This window comes from Ochotona princeps, chromosome X (assembly GCF_030435755.1).
Source record: "Ochotona princeps isolate mOchPri1 chromosome X, mOchPri1.hap1, whole genome shotgun sequence".
NCBI classification, from domain to species: Eukaryota; Metazoa; Chordata; class Mammalia; order Lagomorpha; family Ochotonidae; genus Ochotona; species Ochotona princeps.
Window position 1 is genome coordinate 2,586,758 of NC_080865.1, and position 19,106 is coordinate 2,605,863.

The following is a 19,106-nucleotide window of genomic DNA, read 5'->3' on the forward strand; positions in this document are numbered from 1 at the left end:
ATTTGATAAAATCCAACACCATTTCATGCCAAAAGCCTTAAGCAAGGTGGGCATAGAATGAACATTCTATAACACAATCAAAGCAATATACAAAAAACCCAATGCCAGCATCATACTAAATGGGAAAAAGCTGGTAGCTTTTCCACTAAGATGTAGAACTATACAAGGATGTCCACTTTTACCACTGCTATTCAATATAGTGTTGGAAGTCCTTGCCAGAGCAATTAGGCAAGAAAAACAAATCAAAGGAATTCATATCAGAATTGAGGAACTGAAATTATCCCTGTTTACATATGACATTATTCTCTACATAGCAGAACCAAAAGATTCAATTAAAAGACTACTAGAACTCATAAAAGACTTCGACAGGATACAAAATTAATGAACACAAATCAATGGTGCTAATATACACAAATAATTCCATGGCTGAGAAAGAAATTCTAAATACAGTCCCCTTTAATAGTGGAGAGGAATCTTACATACCTTGGAATTAATCTAGCTAAATATGTGGAAGACCTCTACGATGAAAATTATAGAATATTAAAAAAGAAATAGAAGAAGACATTAAATATGGAGAAACTTACCATGTTCTTGGATCAACAGGATCAACATCATCAAAATGTCTGTATTACAAAAAGTAATATACAGATTCAAGGCGAAGAAGCAAGACCCACACCTGTCACCTTATACAAAAATCAGCTCTAAATGGATCAAAGACCTAAATCTGTACCCAGAAACTATCAAACTATTAAAGGAAAATATATGAAGCACTCTTTAAGATCTAGGAATGGGGAAAGGCTTCTTGGAAAAGACACCAAACGCACAGGTAGTCAAAGCCAAAACAAATGGGACTACATCAAGGTAAAAAGCTTCTGTACAGCAAAGGAAACAATAAAGTGAAGAAGCAACCAATGGAATGGGAGAAAATCTTTACACACTATGCAACTGATAGGGGACTAATATCCAGGATTTACAAAGAGCTTCAGAAACTCAACAACAGCAAAACAAACAACTCTGTAAAGAAATGGGCAAAGAAAATGAAAAGAGATTTTTCAAAAGAACAAATTAAAATGGCTAATAGACATACGAAAAAATGCTCAGACTCCCTAGCCATCTAACTCCAGTGAGATTGGCCTACATTCAGAACTCTGCTAACACCACCTGCTGGTGTGGATTTGGGGAGAAAGGTGCCCTCCTTCACTGCTGGTGGGAGTGTAGGTTAGCACAATCAGTATGGCAGTCATTATGGAGGCTGCTAAAAGAACTGAAAATAAACCTACCATATGACCCAGCTATCCCACTGCTGGGAATATATCCAAAGGAAATGATATCTGCATATGAGAAAGGGATGGATCTGTAATCCTATATTTACAGCAGTACAATCTACAGTGGATGATTTAAAGGAAAAAAAAGAGCCAATCCCAAATGGTCACAGACTATAGGAGTCCACTTACATACAATTCAGAAAATGACAACATTATAAAGCAGGAGAATAGATTAGTGTTTGACAAGGTCAGGAAAAGGACACAGAAAGGTGGGTATGGTTTTCAACGGTGATGGACAGGATTCTTGTGATAATGGAAATGCTCTGTAATGTGACTGTGAAGAAAGCCATGGAAATCTAGTCTCATCATGAAATTACAGAAAATAGAATGCACACAAATATAAGGGAAACTCAGAAGTCCCCAATAACATCTACGGATCGACTCTATGCCAATACCACGATTTTGACACCATGCTACAGTTTTGTAATGTGTTGTTATGGGAGTAATTTTGTACACCTATAATTTTCTCAAAGAAACCCTCACTGTTTCATTGATTTTTAAGCAGGAAGGGTCAGCACTAGCTTGCACTAAAGCAGCTAACAACTCTAGACTGAAAAATGCTATTTGTAGTGTTATCATTTCAATCTCACCAAAACACACAGGCATGAACAAAAATGAATGAGTATCGTCATCACTATCATTTTCTGCTGAATCCTGATAGTTTGCCAGCTGCCATGTCTTTTTCAGACCACTTCTTTCTCTGGTCACCATTTCTGTAAGGGAAACATTTTTTTTCCAATAATTTAAGAAAACACTACAGAAAGGATAGTCTTTTCAATAAATGGTGCTGGAAAAAATAAACACCCACATGCAGAAGAATGAAATTAGGTTTCTATCTATCACCACAAGGAAAAATCTACTAAAGATGGATTAAAGATCTAAAATTAAGACTTGAGACTATGAAGCTGTTGGAAGAAAATGCAAGAAAAACCCTCCAAGAAATTGGTGTAGGGAATGACTTCGTGGATAAGAATTCAAAGGCATAGGTAACAAAAGCCAACTAGACAAATGGGATCACAGCAAACTCAGAAGCTTTCATGCAGAAAAGAAATTAACAGAGTGAAGAGACATCCAATGGAATGGGAAAGCAATATTTGCAGGCTATTTATCTGATAAAAGATTAATATCCAGAATATGTCAGCAACTAAAAAACTCAACAACAAAACAACCAATTCCACTAAGAAATGGGCAACAAGGCCAGAACACAGCTTGTTAGGTTAAGCCCCCAACTGTGGTGACAGCATCCCATATGGGCACCCACTGGTGTCCCAGCTGCTCCACTTCCCATCCAGCTCCCTGCTTGTAACCTGGGAAAGCAGTGGAAGATGGCCCAAAGCCTTGGGACCCTGCACCCACATGGGAGACCTGGAAGAGCTCCAGGTTCCTGGCTTCAGATTGGCTAAGCTCCAGCCATTGGAGCCATTTGGGGAGGCAACCAATATACAGAAGACCTCTCTCTCTGTCTCTCTCTGTCTCTCTTCTCTGTAACTGCTTTTCAAACAAAAAATAAGCAAAGTGAACATTCGAAAAATAAAAGAGAAATGGACAAAGAGCTTCAATAGACAATTTTCAAAAGAAATACAAATGGCCAATAAATACATGAAAAAATCCTCAGCATCACTAGCCATCAGAGAAATGCAAATCAATAACACAATGAAATACCACCTCAATGCCTGTCAGAATGAATACTTATCTGAAACACAGAGAGCAACAAACATTAGCAAGGATGTTGTGAAAGGGAACTCTTAACACTGTTGACAGAAATGTAAATTAGAGCAGCTACCATGGAAAACAGTACAGAGATTTCTTTTGAAATGGAAATAGAACTACAATATGATCTAATAATCCCACTACTGGGAGTATACACAAAGATCTTGAACCTATTGTATCAAAGATACAACACTTGCTTCACCATGTTTACAGCAACACTCCTCATGGTAGCCAAAATATGAACTGAACCAAGGTGTCCATCTGCAGATGAATGAGTAATGAACATGTGGTAATATATTTTATGTGGACAGTGAATTATTATTCAGTTGTAAGAAAGCATGAAATTCTATCCATTATATCAAAAAGAAATGGAAGCTCAGGATATTGTGTTGAAACAAGCAAAAATAAAAGACAGATATCACATATTCTTTATATGTGGGAATCAAAACTAAAAATAATCTCAATGTGAACACAAATGCTCATTACTAGAGGTTGGGAAGAATGGGAGTTAGGATAAGCAGATACTAATATGAGATGTCAGTTGGGGAAACTGACTGAGGTGTATATGGGAACTTCTTTTACTTTCTCATAACTTTTGTTTTGTAAAATTAAAACTAATTTAAAAACTAAAAGTAAATAACTGAACTATCACTGCATATTGTATCGGTAAATAATACCAAATGTCACAACTCAGAAAAGGTGATTTTTTTAAGTTACTAAAGATTTAGTGTCAATATTCAGTCCCCCTTTAAATCTATAACTAAGTCCTAAATCACATAAATATGCATCAAATATTACAGGAAGACCTCTAGAGACATGAGATCCAAGAGATGAGAAAGTGTTTCAAAGATAATACTGGGGGAGGGATGGCACAAAATGGTTGAAAAGCAGAGGAAGGGGAAGAGAGGGGATGAGGGGAGAGGGAATAGGAAAACAGGAGAGACAGAGGAGGAAAGAGGGAAAGAAGGAGACTGAGAAGGCAGGAAGAGGAGAAAGAGAAAGGGCAAGGGGGGAAGGAAGGGCAAAGGACAAAGAGAGGGCAAAGGACAAGGGAAGGGAAGAAGAGAGCAGAAGACAGAAGGTAAGACAGAAAAGAGATGGAGAAAGAAGGAAGGAAAGAACGAGAGGAGAGAACAAGCTAGGAAGATAGGGGAGAAAAGAAAAGAGGGGATGGGACGAGAGCAGAGCAAGAGAGGGGAGGAGAGGAGAGGGCATGGTGAGAAAGGAGAAGAGAGGATGGGACAGGAGGGGGAGGAGGATAGATGAGGGCAGAGACAGGAGGGCAGGACAGAGGATAGGAGGAAGGAGAAGACAGGAGATTGAAAGGGTAACCACAGATGGATAAAGAACAGGAGAGATGGAGGAGGAGAAAGAGAGCAAGCAGAGCGGGAAAGAGGGGAGGAGAGGGGAGGGAGGCAAAAAGAGACAGAAGAGAGAAGGAAGGAAGGAAGGAAGGAAGGAAGGAGACAAGAGAAAAAGGAAAGGAAGAGAGAGAGGAAAAGAGTGGAGAAGAGAGTACAGGAGAGGAAAAGAGAAAAAAGAAAAGGGGAAGGGAGGAGATGATAGTAGAGGAAAAGACAGAGAAGGAGAGAGAAGTGAAAAGAGGGGAGAGGAAGGGAAGGAGAGTAGGGAAGAGAGAAAGAGTGAGAGGAGTGGGGAGAGGAGAAAAGGTGAGGGGATGGGAAGGCAGAACATGAGAAACGAGTACAGAGAAGGAGAATGGAGAGCAGAAAGAGCCACAGAGGAGAGAGAAAGGAGAAAGAGGGCAAGAGGGGGGAAAGGAAGTGGGAAGAGAGGAGACTGGAAGGGAGGAGAGAATAGGAAAAGAAACGGAAAGGAGAGATGGAGAAAAAGAGAAAGAAAAAAGAAGGAAGAAGGGCTGGCACTGTGGCATAGCGGGCCGGGTCTCCATCTGTCACACCAGCACTCCATATGAGCACCAGTTTGTGTCCTGGCTGCTCTGTTTCCCATCCAGCTCCCTGCTTATGTCCCTGGTAAGATATCAGAAGATAGCCCAAGTCTTTGGGCCCCTGCATTCACATAGCAGACCCAGAGGAAGCTCCTGGCTCCCAGCTTTGGGCTTGCCTGGCTCCAGTCATTGTGGCCATTTGGGGAGTGACCCTGCAGGTGAAAGTGCTTGATCTCTCTCTCTCTCGCTCGCTCTCTCTCTCTCTCTCTTTCTGCCTCTCCTTCTGTGTAACTCTGCCTTTTAAATAAAAATAAACCTTTTTTAAACCAGAAAAAGGAGAAACGCAAGGGAAGGGTAAGGGGAGGGGAGGGGAGTCCAGGGACAAGAGGAAAGTGGAAGACAAAAGGAAGGAAGATAAAGAAAGGGAGGGGGGACTGGGGAGAGAAGGAAGAAGAGGGAGGAAGGAGGGGGAAGGGATAGGAGACAGAAAGGAAAGAGGGGACAAAGAGATAGAGAGCAGAAAGGGAAAGGAGGCAAGAGGGAGGGGAACAGAAGAGAGAATGGGAAAGCAAGTGAAGAAAAACAAATAGCCAGCAATAATAAAGAAATGGGTAGAGACAGAGGAAGCAAGAAAAGGGAGAGGGCTAGGATCTCGGATGAGACTAGAGGAGAGGACAGGGAGAGAAAGGGAGGGGAGGGAGGGCAGGGGAGGAAGCGGAGAGAAGAGAAGGGGAGGGGAGGGAGGGCAGGGGAGGAAGCGGAGAGGAGAGAAGGGGAGGGGAGGGAGGGCAGGGGAGGAAGCAGAGAGGAGAGAAGGGGAGGGGAGGGAGGGCAGGGGAGGAAACGGAGAGGAGAGAAGGGGAGGGGAGGGAGGGCAGGGGAGGAAGCGGAGAGGAGAGAAGGGGAGGGGAGGGAGGGCAGGGGAGGAAGCAGAGAGGAGAGAAGGGGAGGGGAGGGAGGGCAGGGGAGGAAGTGGAGAGGAGAGAAGGGGAGTGGGAGAAGGGACCAAGGCAGGAATCAGAGGAGGGGGAGGGGAATACCAGGGAAGAAAAACAGTGGAAAGAGTAGAGAGAAGAGAAAAGCAATTGAACAGAAAGAAATAATCAAGAAACAAAATGGAAAGAAAGAGAGAAGAGAAAAGAAGGAAAGAAAAAGAAAAAAGAGGGGGGAGGGAGAGAGAGGGAAACAGAGTAGAGAAAAGAACAGGAGAGAGAGGGAAAAGATAAGACAGTAGGACAGAGGGAGAGATAACAGAAAAAAGGAAACAAAGAATGAAAGAAGACAGAAGGGAGAGAAAAGATACAGGAGAGAGTGGGGGATGGGAGAGGATGGGAAAGCAGGGGAGGATAAAAAAGAGGAAGACAGAGAAGGACAAAGAGAAAGAAGGGAAAGAAGGCCAAAGGAAAACTAGGAGGAAGGGAGGGAGGGAGGAAGGAAAGAAGGAAGAAAGAAAGGGAAGGAGGGAGAGAAAAACCTAAGACACATATTCTATATTCAGTAAAGCTATCTTTCAGAAATAATGCAGAAAGACATTCACAGACAAAAGAAAACCAAAAGTATTTGTTATCAGCCAATTTACACTTAAATCATGGCTGAAGGGGCCAGGGTTGTGACATAAAGTCACAGCCTGCAGCACCAGCATCCCCTAAAGGCACCCGTTTATGTCCACCTGTTGTACTTTGGATCTAGCTCCCTGCTAATGTGCCTGCAAAAGCAGAAGATGGCTCCAGCTGCTTCAGTCCCTGTATCACGGATGGGGTTCCTGTCTACTGGCATCAGCCTGGCCTAGGCCCTAGCTGTTGCAGAAATTTGGGGAGTGAACTAGATAGATAGATAGATAGATAGATAGATAGATAGATAGATAGATAGATAGAGAAATAGATAGAGAAACAGATAGATAGTCTCTCCTTCCCACCCCACCTCCCATGTAAACTCTTTCAAATAACTTAAGTAGGGCCCGGCAGCATGGCTTAGCAGCTAGAGTCCTCACCTTGAACACCCCGGGATCCCATATGGGCTCTGGTTCATATCTTGGCTGCTCCACTTCCCTTCCAGCTCCCTGCTTGTGGCCTGGGAAAGCAGTCAAGGACGGCCCAAAGCCTTGGGGCCCTGCACCCGCAGGGTAGACCTGGAGGAGGTTCCTGGCTCCTGGCTTCGGATTGGCGCAGTACCAGCTGTTGCGGTCACCTGGGGAGTGAATCATCAGACGGAAGATCTTCCTCTCTGTCTCTTCTCCTCTATGTATATCTGACTTTCCAATAAAAATATATAAATCTTTTTAAAATAACTTAACTAAATCTTTATATAAATCTTTTTTGAAATGGCTATAGGATACTTCTCACCAAGGAAGGGTATGACAGAAGGAATGAGCCTCAGCAATACAGGTGCAGGGAAAGAGGCCACTGGCACACTGCTTGCAGGCATGCAAAATGGTACAGCACACTGAAAAGCAGATTGCCAGTTTCTTATTAAATAAAAATCTGCATTAACCAAAGGTTGTTCAACCACATTCTTCATCTTTTCTTTATTTTCATTGCACTTAAAAGGCAGGAAGCATCAGAGACCTTCCATTTGTTCCTCACTCCCCAGTAGCCCACAACATCCAGGGCTGGGCCAGGCTGAAGGCAGGAGCTGGGAACTCAGTGGGGTTTCCCATGTGAGTGGCAGGGACCCAGTAGTTGAGCCATCACCACTACCTCTTGGGGTATGCATTAAGCAGGAAGCTGGAAGCAGAAACAGTGCAGAGATTTGAACTCAGGCATTCAGATCTAAAATCCAGGTGGCTTAACCGCTATACCAACTGCTTGCCATGCAATTGTACTCTTGGGCATTCATTTCCAAGAAAGTGAACTTGTGTGAATGAGTAAAACAACTGAAATGAAGCAAAAACCTAAACTCTGAACAAGCATTCACAACAACTTTATGCCTATAAGACAGAAAAACAGCACAGTCAATGGTTTTCAAGGGGGAAACGCAAAACCACAGAGTGTCCACACCATAGCCAACAACTCAGCAAGTGAAAGGAAGGAATTCCTGTCCCACATAACATCATGGATGAGTCTTCAGGGAATTACATGAGGGAATAAAGCCAGCCCCAAAAGGCAACACAGTACACAATTCACTGTCTATAATGGAACTGGCAAACTAAAGTCTTGCTCAACATACTAGTGGTTGTCAGCAGTTACGCACAGGGTGCAGTGCAAGGGAAGATACTTACCCAAGGATATGCAGATAAGTTTATGAAAGAGCAATGTAAGGGATCACAATGGTCATGGAATTAGGGGAGGATGCTTGTCTGCGGCAATGGATATGGGAATGCACACACATGACAAAACTGAACTACAGCCCCTTCTTCCATGTTCATGCTGATTTCTTCTCTGCTTAATGGTGCAGATATTTAAAAAAAAAAACCAAAATTCAGTTCTCTTCATGTGCTTAAGCCAGAAATACATTCCATTTTTTATTCTGCATTCTTCCATTAGCCTGAGAATTGGATCCCACTTCTCTCGACTAAGTAACACATTGATGCATTATTTTCCTTTCTAACACCCAGAAGAAGCTCCTGGGTTTGGATTGGCTCAGCTCCAGCCATCACAGCCATTTGACAAGTGAACCACTGGATGCAAGATGTGTGTATGTGTGTCCTTCTCTCTGTACATCTGACATTCAAAGAAAAATAACAGGTCTTTTTTGTAAAAATTTCATGGGGGTACGTATTATGAAAAAAAACATGCGCGGATTCCTTTTCTTGTTCTGCACCAAAATAAACTTACCCCTTGATTCCACGTTAAAAAAAAAAAAAAACTGAACTACAACACAGACAAATGTATGCACACAAGTGACTATAAGTAAAACTGGAGATAACACAATAATAGCTGCACATGGTATCATATCAGTATCCTCATTATGACTGCTTTCTGTACTTTGTAAGATACTACCACTAAGGAAAACTGTGGATAACTCTGCAGTAACTATGACAATGGCATCGCACCTCAAGTTCTCTGAAAATTAACTTTAATTATAAACAGCTCCCACTATGTTACATTAAGGATACTGCAGAATCTTGACTCAATAGCAGTCTAATAATAAGCGGGGTTTCAGACTCACTCATGTTGCAAAGGATGCAGTCGGTGCCTGAGACAGCACTTAAGCTGTGACTTTGTGATGACGGTGCAGCGTTTGCCATCTCAGAGCTTGCTGCCAGGCTGCTTGGTGCTTCTTCCAATTCTATAAATAAAATATTTTCAAGCATTGGAAGGTAAGACATCTCAACCAGGAATTCTATATCAGGGAAAAGCACCCTTCAAGACCATAGGGGAAGTACATGTTCAAATGAGGGCAAACCAGAAGTACTGGTCACTAGCTAAAATAGTTAAAGGGAAATATTCAAACAGGAAAGAGAGAATCTATCTTGGAACACCAATATGGAAGACTGAAGAAAGTAAGCACGCAATTGCTATAGAACCAAGCATATGCACTCTTGTATGTTTAACCAAGAGACGTAACAACTCACGTTCACACAGACATCTATATGTGAAAGATTACTGCAATTTTACTTGCATGAATCTTAAATTAGAAATAACCCAAGTGTTCTTCCATGAGCAGAGATGAATGAGGTGGAATATATCTATCCTATGGAATATAACTCAGCAATAAAAAAGAACTACTGATACATGCAACACATTGGATAAATCTCCAGGGAATTATGCTAGCCAGAGTTCTTGAAAAAGAAAAGGCAAGATGAGACATCCTGCTGTTAAAAGAAATGTTTAGGGCCCAGCACGGTGGCCTAGTGGCAAAAGTCCTCAACTTGCACACACCAGGATCCCACATGGGTGCCAAGTCTAATCCCGACACCCCTCCTTCCCATCCAGCTCCCTGCTTGTGGCCTGGGAAAGCAGCTGAGAATGGCCCAAAGCCTTGGGGACCCTTTACCAATGTGGGAGACCCGGAGAGGCTCCTGGCTCCTGGCTTTGAATCAGCTCAGCTCCAGCCATTGCGGCCACTTGGGGAGTGAGTCAGTGGACAGAAGATTTTCCTCTCTATCTCTCCTCTCTGTATATCTGACATTCTAATAAAAAAATAAATCTTAAAAAAAAGAAATGCATATCTTGACAATGATGGTGGACTTCAAATCTACTACTCCTATGATAAACCAAACAGAACTAAATGTACACATACACAGAGTTAACCAAGGAAATCTCAGAAAGATCTATGGGTTGCATCAATGTCAGCACCCTGGTTGTTATATTTTTACAGTTTTAAAAGATGTTACTGTTGAAAGAAATGGGTAAAGTGTAAAAGATATTATTTCTTATAACCGCAAATTTAAAAACCAAAAAACAGAAAGCTCAATTTAGCAATGAGATTCCACTAACTTTGCATTACTCTTACTATGCATCATTTCAAACTTACGAAAATTGGGAAGGATAGAAGAAGGGGCAGCAGCTTGGCTAGTACCACTTCCCAATGAAGTTGGATCATTAATTGTCTGCTGGTTGTTTCCCAGGCTTTGTTCTGCATTCCCTGGCATCTCTATGAGTACAACTCTTTCAAACACTGAAAGACAAAACTCCCAATCATAAATTCAAGACTGGAATTCTTTAGGAAAGAAAGTAAGGATATCTTCACAAAAAGTAAAATTAAAAGAGTTGATCCCTAGAAGATTTAGCCTAAAAGTGCTACAAGAAAATTTTCTAAGAGAAAGAACAATACAAAAGAATTCCAGAATCTTGGAACACCATGACAAAAGGGAAAAACCATGTAACAATGAGAACTTCAGATGGGAGTAAACTGGATCCCTCCTGTTGGAAGGAATTCCTGTTGGAATTGAATTCCTGTTGGAAATACAAAACAGTGAAAGCTATCTGAACAATTGTTTGGCAGTTTCTCATAAAATAGAAACAGTATTATCATCAGAACCAGAAACTGCACTCCTGGCACTTCATGATAAAGAAGTTTAAACTTATATTTATACAAAAACAAATACATAGATACTCATAGCACATTTGCTAAATGTTAAATATTAAATATTAAAAAAACCTAACTGTAAAAACAGATAGCTGTCCTTCAATGGGTAAAGAGCTGTTATTCAATTGTTCATATCTGTACCATTAAGAAATGAAAAATCATGTTGACACAAAAATGTGTACAGGAATATTCACAACAGCATTATGCCCAATAGATAACAGCTAGGGAAACAAAGAAGCTTTCAAGAAGTGAACAGCTAAATAAAATGGAGTTCATATACAGACTGTGTAATATTGCTCAGCAATAAAAGGAATAAACCGTTACTGCATGAGTCTCCAGGAAATTAGAGTGAGTCATAAAAAGCCAGTCTCAAACACGATGCCACTTAGGTAACAGCCCGAAGAGAAAGGATAGAGGAGAGCTACAGGGCAGCTGGATCACAGGGATGGATACACAGAGGCATAAGAGAGAGGCCCGAGAAAGTTCTGTGTGGTTATCAATGGCAATGTGAGAGCTCCATGTGGTGCACAAAGCCATCTCTCCTTTGGTTTTGTTAGCAAGCATCCCATTCACACTCACCAAAGGAAACTACCCAATACAAAGCACACAGGTCCACAGACACGTACATACCAGCAAAAGACTGGATAACTCAGTAAGCTGTGGCGCTGTGGATGTCCAAAGCCTGGTTATACATTCCACTGTATTATGGGGAAATACTACTATTGGGTGAAGCTGCAAAGAAGACACACAGAAGCTCCCTGTACTGTTTCTCACACTAGCCCATGGTTGTCAAACACTTCAGAATGCAAGTAATATGGAAAATCACCAACAATAAGGATTAAAAAGGTTGCTGAAACTACACTCAAACTTATAATATAAATCATTTCACACTCACTAAAATGGGAAGCAATGCCAGATGAAGAATCACCATTGGAACAACTAGTGACACTTCCCACTAAAGCTGGATAATACATTGTCTCACGGTGGTCCTTCAGATGAGGTTCTCCATGCTTTGGAACTTCTACAAGTACAACTTTTTCAACTCCTGAAGGAAGAAAAAGTTATCAATTGGAAATTGGAAATTATTCCACTGGAAAGGGCAAAAGAAAAATATCTCCACACAAAGGAAAACTAATGAAATCTGTCTCTAGAGACATACCCTTAAAAGAAGACAAGAGGGAAGTCCTCAAAGAGAAAGGATATGATGAAGTAAACAAATTAAAACATCACAAAGGAAGAAAGAACAATGAGAAAGATCAGAAAAATACATGCAGTCAAACTGAAACATTCATTCATTGCTACTGGAAGTGTCAGGAAGAACGAAGTCAGCTGTGGTTATCAAAGAGCAATCTGAGAAAGCTACTCAGTAAAAACCAGGGAGGACCCAGGACAAGCATCAGGCACAGGGGTTAAGAAGCTACCTGAGATGCACATCACAGGCAGACAGAGAAAGACAGATGCACATCACATTGTGATGGGTCTGACCCCAAGTAGTGCCTGGCTCTGCTTCTAATTCAGCTTCCTGCTAACGGCCACCCAGAGAGCAGTCGGTGATGGTTCAAGTACTTGGATCCTGGCTTCAGTTTGGTCCAGTCACAGCTGTAACTGGCAAGTGACCCAGTAGATGGAATTGATGGGGGAAGAGTGTGGTATCACAGAGTGAGACAGAGAGAGAGGGAGAGGCTGCCTTTCAATAAATACATAAATTTTTAAGCGAGGCAGTGAGTGTTGACACACACTATAACCTATGTGTGTCTTCAAGAAATTGTGCTGAGAAAAAATTCATAAAGATCACTGTCTAGCCACAGGCTAGGGAAGAGGCAGTTGCAAAGGGAAGCATAACCCAAGATGCAGTGCCCAAGGTGCTTATAAAAGAGCAAGATGAAGCCACCCCCACCGGTAGTGAAGAAAACCTCCAGATCTTGGTGGTGCTGAACAGAATCAAACCTAATCCACAAAGAAATGTCCATAAACACATTTGCATAAACACATGCAAATCACAACAAGTAAAGCTGGGGCATCTCAGTAATGACTGTGTATCGCATCACATCAACATCCTGGTTATATGATGCAGGATTAGTTGTCACTGGGACAAAAGGGTAAAGTGTAAAGCAGACCACTTTATATTATTTCTTACAAATACACCCGAATCTCAAATCACTTCAAAACAAAAAAAGGGAGTTGTGAGATGAACTGCAACCAGCTTACATTAAGGATGCTGATGGATCCAGATATAGTAGTGCTGCTTATAGCGAGTACCATCTGAAACTCACCAAAATTAGGCAGGACACCAGCACAGGAAGATGTAGAACCCTGGTTAGTGTCATCTCCCAATACAGTTGGGCCACTCGTTGCCTCAGTATTGCTTCCCAGGCTGGTTTCTGGTACAAAGAACACATTTTTAGGATGTTGAAGAAAAAAAAAAACCTTTCAATCATCATTTATACATAGTGACATACCAACGAGTGACGTGCAGGAAATGTGCACATGCAGGGGGAGCAAAAACCACCTACCCTCATGGAGCCATCTTTAAAGAAAGGCTGCAAGAATGTCTTCCACAGAAAGGGTGTGATGCAAGAATGATCTTTAAGCATCAGGAAGAAAGAAGCAATAATGCAAAAGGAGAGATTCCCACACATTACTGCTGAGAACCCTACATGGTACAGGCAGAGGAAACAGATTCTTAGCAGGTTATTACAGAACAGGGTTACCAGATAATCCTGAACTGCATGTCAACTTAAGCTCTCACCAAAACAAGTACATGAATGGTCATGGAGCTTTACTTGCAATAGTCCAAAAGTAGAAATATCACAGGTGTCATTCCAGGGGGAATGAATGGGCAAACCAGTGTGCATCAACAACATCGAATAGCACTGTGCAGCAAACAGAGGCAAACTACCGAGACATGCAACACCTCATAGCAATCTCACAGTTCCGGTGGAGAAAATCCGGGCTCAAAAGGTTATGTAGTAGTTGGCTCCATTTAAACGACATTCATGTGACGAAACTGTGAAAAGTGAAGTCACATAAGTGCTTCTCAGTGGTCAGGATGAGACACGGTGGGAGCAAGGATCGGGAAGAAGCAGTTATGGTTAAAACTGACAATGTAGTGTTATTTGTGCTGATAATTTTCTGTATCGTGAAGTGGTGGCAGTTAAAGATGAAACGGCCAAATTCTAAGCACACACATGCACACAGAAACATACACAAGCAAAGCTGAGGACATGTTAACACCGATGGTCCTATCCTGCTTTGGATATTTTACTGTGTGTGGCAAAATGCTATTGGGGGGACACTGGGTAAAGGATGAACAAACTCTGCCTTGTTTCCAACAGCTGCAGGTAGTCCTGAAACAATTCCAAAGGAAAGTTAAATGTTAAAACAGCCATCCCATGAGAATCAAGATGGCAGAATAGGGTAAGGACACGTTTAAACATACACAGAAATATTGGCCAGTGTGAAGCAGAGAGGGCCCCTCCAAGAAATAGGAGAGGACAGAACAACAGCAGAGGGATACCCAGAGACTGGCAAACACAGGAAAGCAGCGGGCACAATGGTGTGGTTTTGCAGTGATTGATAACCCAGCCACATTCAGCGAGTGGTGATCTGAACTCCACCAGCAACAAGGTGGGAAGGGACATTTACTGGGAGCTCCAGAGGCGAACCCAGACAAAGAACTGCCCATTATGCTGGTCTTTTTGTTTGATCAGGAGCAGTGGCAGACCCCAAACTGGCAGTGCGGTAACAGGGTGGATTTCACAGCCCAGCCTGCCTCCTAGAGCTGAATTAGGCACCATTTTGTTTAAGGAGGCAAAGACTATGCAGCAGGACTGCACATGCACAGAGCTGGCTCAGTGAACTGCAACAACATGGAATCCTAAGTTCCACCCAAGACAGGTCCAGGAAGCCCTAGACTTCATGGTCAGCAGATCAAGAACTCTAGTAGTGACACATCAGGCGCCATTTCTTACAGCAAGGCAAAGAACTTAAGACTGCAGAGGACAACAGTGAGCTGTGCATGTGCCGAGCTGGTGAGAACTCCCTGAGCTCCTTGAATTGCACTGGTCCCACAGGAAAATAATACCAACTATGGCATCATACCAGTCAAAATATTAACCGTGAATGTAAATGGCTTAAACTCTTCAATCAAATGTCATAGATTAGTAGACTGGATTAAAAAACAAAACCCATCTATTTGTTGCCTACAGGAGACATATTTCACCAACAAAAATCAGCGGAAACTGTATCTCATGGATTTTAATTTTTTTGTTAGTTTCATCTCTTCAAAACACTTTCTTCTGATTAAATTCTTCAATGACTCATAGATCATACAGAAGCATCATTTTCTTCAAGAAGGTTCCTGATTTTGATTTTCTTTTTCATCTCTTCAGGGACACATTAGTCATTCAGTAGCATGTTATTTAACTTCATGGTGTTATAAATTTCTTCTTTCTTCCTTTTGGTGATTTTGTTTTGTGGCTTTTCACTTAAGAGGATGTACAGTACTATATAAGACTATCATATCTAGTAGCATGTTATTTAAATTCATGGCAACGTAAATCTCTATTTTTCTTCCTGTTGTTGATTTTGTATTGTGGCTTTTCGTTTAAGGGGATGTATAGTAACTGTGTCATGGAGACTATCATATCCAGAGGTGAGGCTACAATGCAGTATGCCTCTGTACTTTCAGACAAAGATGGACTCCCAATGAAACTGTTCACTATATCTTGACAATAGGATGCTGGACTGTCTGCCATTGTCTATGCCCGCAATGATGGACATGGGACTGTGCATGAAGATCTACACTATAATAATATAATAATAATATAATAATGTATAATTATAATAATATAATAATGTATAATAATGTAGGAGAACTCAGTGAGGGGGGTGGGAATTGGGGAGAGGATAAGGGAAATCCCAGGGCCTATGGAACTGTGTCATAAAATGATAATAAAAAAGTAAAAAAAAAATAAAAATGAAACAGTCATCCCATCACAATTAACATTAGAAATATCACTGACACTAGATTTAATACCTGCAGTACTTGTCAACTCAAACTCACCACGACTGGAAGTGGCAGAAGCATCATTGGAGCTAGTGATGTTGCCCACGAAAGTTGGAAAAAAGCTTCTGGCAGAGTTGTCAATTGCCACATTTTCTGCAGAATATGGCACTTCTGTAAGTACAATTCTCTCAGGTTCTGAAAGAAAACAACACGCAATCTTGCATTCAAAACCATCCCACTTTAAAAACACTATATACACACAAAGGAAAATAACCAGACTTCTCTGTAGCAGGCATACATTTTCTTCTTTTTTTATTCCTTACAAATGCCTGCGAATTTTCAGTTATTTAAAAGTGAAATGTTTAAATTAAAAAGAGTTATTTTAGCTTATATTAGGAATATTGGGAATTTGGATGAAAACTAACTACTATCATTTGCAATATACCATAACTGGAAGGGATGAAGCAAGTTGTAAATCTAATATTTGACCATTGTTATTTCCTTCAGAAGTTGGGTTGTTCACTGTCTCAGTGCTTTTTTCAAAGTTAATTTCTGCAATTCCTGGCATTTCTGTCAATGAAAAGTTTTCAAGTGCTGTAATAAAAGAAATTTCATCCACAAATTTTATAATGGGCACAGCTGGCCTTCCAGAAAGGGAAATAAAGATATGCACACTCAAAGGAAAACTCAAAATAATTTGTCTACAAAAGAAATACCTGTGAAAAAAAAAAAGTTGGTATAGTAACAATCTTCAAAAAGGATATAATGAGGTAAGAAATTTCATATAATCACCAGGAAAGCACAGCATAGAGTCCAGAAACATGAATACAGTGATATGCTATTACTCTTAGGTGGTTGGCAGGGAAATAAATTCTTTCTAAATTAGCCAGTCTGTAATATCTTGTTATAGCAGCCCATGTGCCCTAAGACATCAATTATACCTCAATACTTCTGTGGCTTTTTTACAGTTCTCCAAGCAGGGCCAGGAGCTGTGATGCAGCAGGTGAAGTCACCACTTGCATTTGCAATACCTGTAGCCCATTTCTGGAAAGCCCATTAGTCCTGATACCTCTGTTTCTCCTACAGCTTGTGCTAATCTGTGTTGAGAGGCAGCAAATGATGGCTCAAGTGCCTGGGCCCCTGCCACCCACGTGGAAAATCCAGGTGAAGATCTACGGTTCTGGCTGCAGGTGGGCCCAGGGCCCCTGGAATGTAGGGTGTCATTTAATAATGCATTCTATTTCGAACTCACCAGTAGATGTTGAGGGAGTGTGTCGGATCACAATCTGCTTTCGCAGCAATGCTGGGTAACCACCCACATCATCAGCATTTACCATAATGGCTTCTCCTGGTGGTGGAACTTCTTCAGGTATGGTTATACTGGCATTGACAGGCGGGGCAGCACTGCTACCTGGTTCAGCAGCCAACTGTAATGAACACGTGGAAACAATTTTGGAAAGCAGTGGACTATTCTCGGAGTCAGACTGCTGGAGTTCAGGAAAATCCTCCAGCTGAAAGGAATTTCCTAGAGCCTGGATTTCCTGCCTGTCTGCTGGTAATGAGGCACTGTCATTTCCCTGTCCAAGGGAAGAGAACAGAGCTAGTTAAATTCTTTTCTTTGACTCCTAAACTTCAATTTCTCCATGGGATACACAATCAAAGGTTGTGCATTTTTGGTGTCTTGGGGGGTGGTTTGTTTGTTTAGGTTTTGGTTTTTTTTGTTTTGTTTTGTTTTTTGTAATTTCAGACGACCTCTAAAGTATCAGCAATCCAGAATAAACAAACTGTGAGTCGAAATGGAAATTAAAATGTTGGTAAAAGCATTCATACCTCTTTCCTTGTAGCATCATTTACACTGTTAATGGCGAATGCTATATTTAATTATATGAATGTTATTCCTCTCCAACCTTACATTTTAGCCGTATTTTATGCATGAGGATTATTAACATAAACTGCTTAGTATCATAATTTATCAAACCGAAACTTCCACATGCTTCGCACCATTTGAATCCCCCTGTCTGCTAGCGGGGTGAGCAGCCTCACAGACACTGACTCTTCATTACTTCCAACTGGTTGATATCATTAGGAGCCGGAGGTTTATCAATGGTAAAAAATATTTTTATAACACTTACGCATCTAATGTTTCCAGAAGACTTTTTCATTACTGAAACAATATCACAAAGGTGGAAAATCTGTTTGTTCATGTTTTCAACAAGTCCTTGTAGAGTCTACAACAATTCAAAAAAAAAAAAAAAAGCCATTTTAGTTCCTATTTTAAAAGCAAAGCGATCTAAGCGCCGCTGCTCCTCAGGCTGCTGGGGTAAGGGCAGCATCAGCCAAGACAGCCCTCACTGCATCTCCAGCATGCCCCAGGGGGCCTTCCCACTGCACAAGAGCAACCCCAGGAAATGCTGTACTTTGGGTCCCTCCTAGCAATGAATGAGAAAGGTTCTGCAAATATTAGTACTTTTCAAGATATCTTAGCTCATTTTTTTAAATCAATTTAACCTCTGAGGTGAGCAGTTCACAAAATCCTTGGTAACTACAAGCTTTTATCAATTCCTATCAACAAGCAAACGTTAAAAAAAAAAAAAAGCCTCAAAGCAGGTGTTTGGTCCAGCACCTAGGACCTGGACAATGATTGGGGTCATCGTCCCACATCAGAGTACCTGGGTCTGAATCTCAGCTCCTTGGTTTCCCATCCAACTTTCCTGTTAATTTTTTTTAACTCTCCTGCCAGGGAGAAAGCAATGACGGCTCAGGTGCTTGTTTCTCTGCCACCCACATGAGTGACACAAAATGATTATCTGGCTCCCTGCTGTGGCCTAACTGAGCCTCTGCTGTCTATGGGTATTTGACAGGTGAACCAACAAACAGAAGATCCCTGTCCATCTCTCCATCCTCTTTCTCTTTCTTTTTGCCTCTCAAATAAATAAACAGAAAGAAAGCCTCAAAACCATGTAAAATAGGCTTTTAAAAAATCATGGGTAGGATGCCATTTTGTTTAAATTGAGATGCTCCCGATATGCATTTAAGTCATACATTGAACTTCATCCAAATCAATTTCCTTTAAAGATTGTTTGAGAAAGGTACTTAACTACATTTGATCAGTTATGATCTACTTTTAAAATATATTTATTATTTATTTGAAGGACAGAGCAATAGAGGGAGAGGGAAAGACAGA

At 41.3% G+C, this 19,106-nt stretch overlaps 1 protein-coding gene across 1 annotated transcript in view; it reads right to left on the reverse strand.

The window, feature by feature from the left end:
- Positions 1–19,106, reverse strand: part of BEND2 (BEN domain containing 2) — a 51,011-nt gene that overhangs the window by 15,585 nt on the left and 16,320 nt on the right. Inside the window, exons 4-7 of the mRNA XM_058658714.1 lie at positions 18,055–18,150; positions 17,175–17,499; positions 15,980–16,117; positions 1,916–2,038 (exon numbers count right to left, since the gene is read on the reverse strand). Coding sequence (XP_058514697.1) covers positions 1,916–2,038; positions 15,980–16,117; positions 17,175–17,499; positions 18,055–18,150 — 682 coding nt within the window. The remainder of the gene's footprint in view (positions 1–1,915; positions 2,039–15,979; positions 16,118–17,174; positions 17,500–18,054; positions 18,151–19,106) is intronic.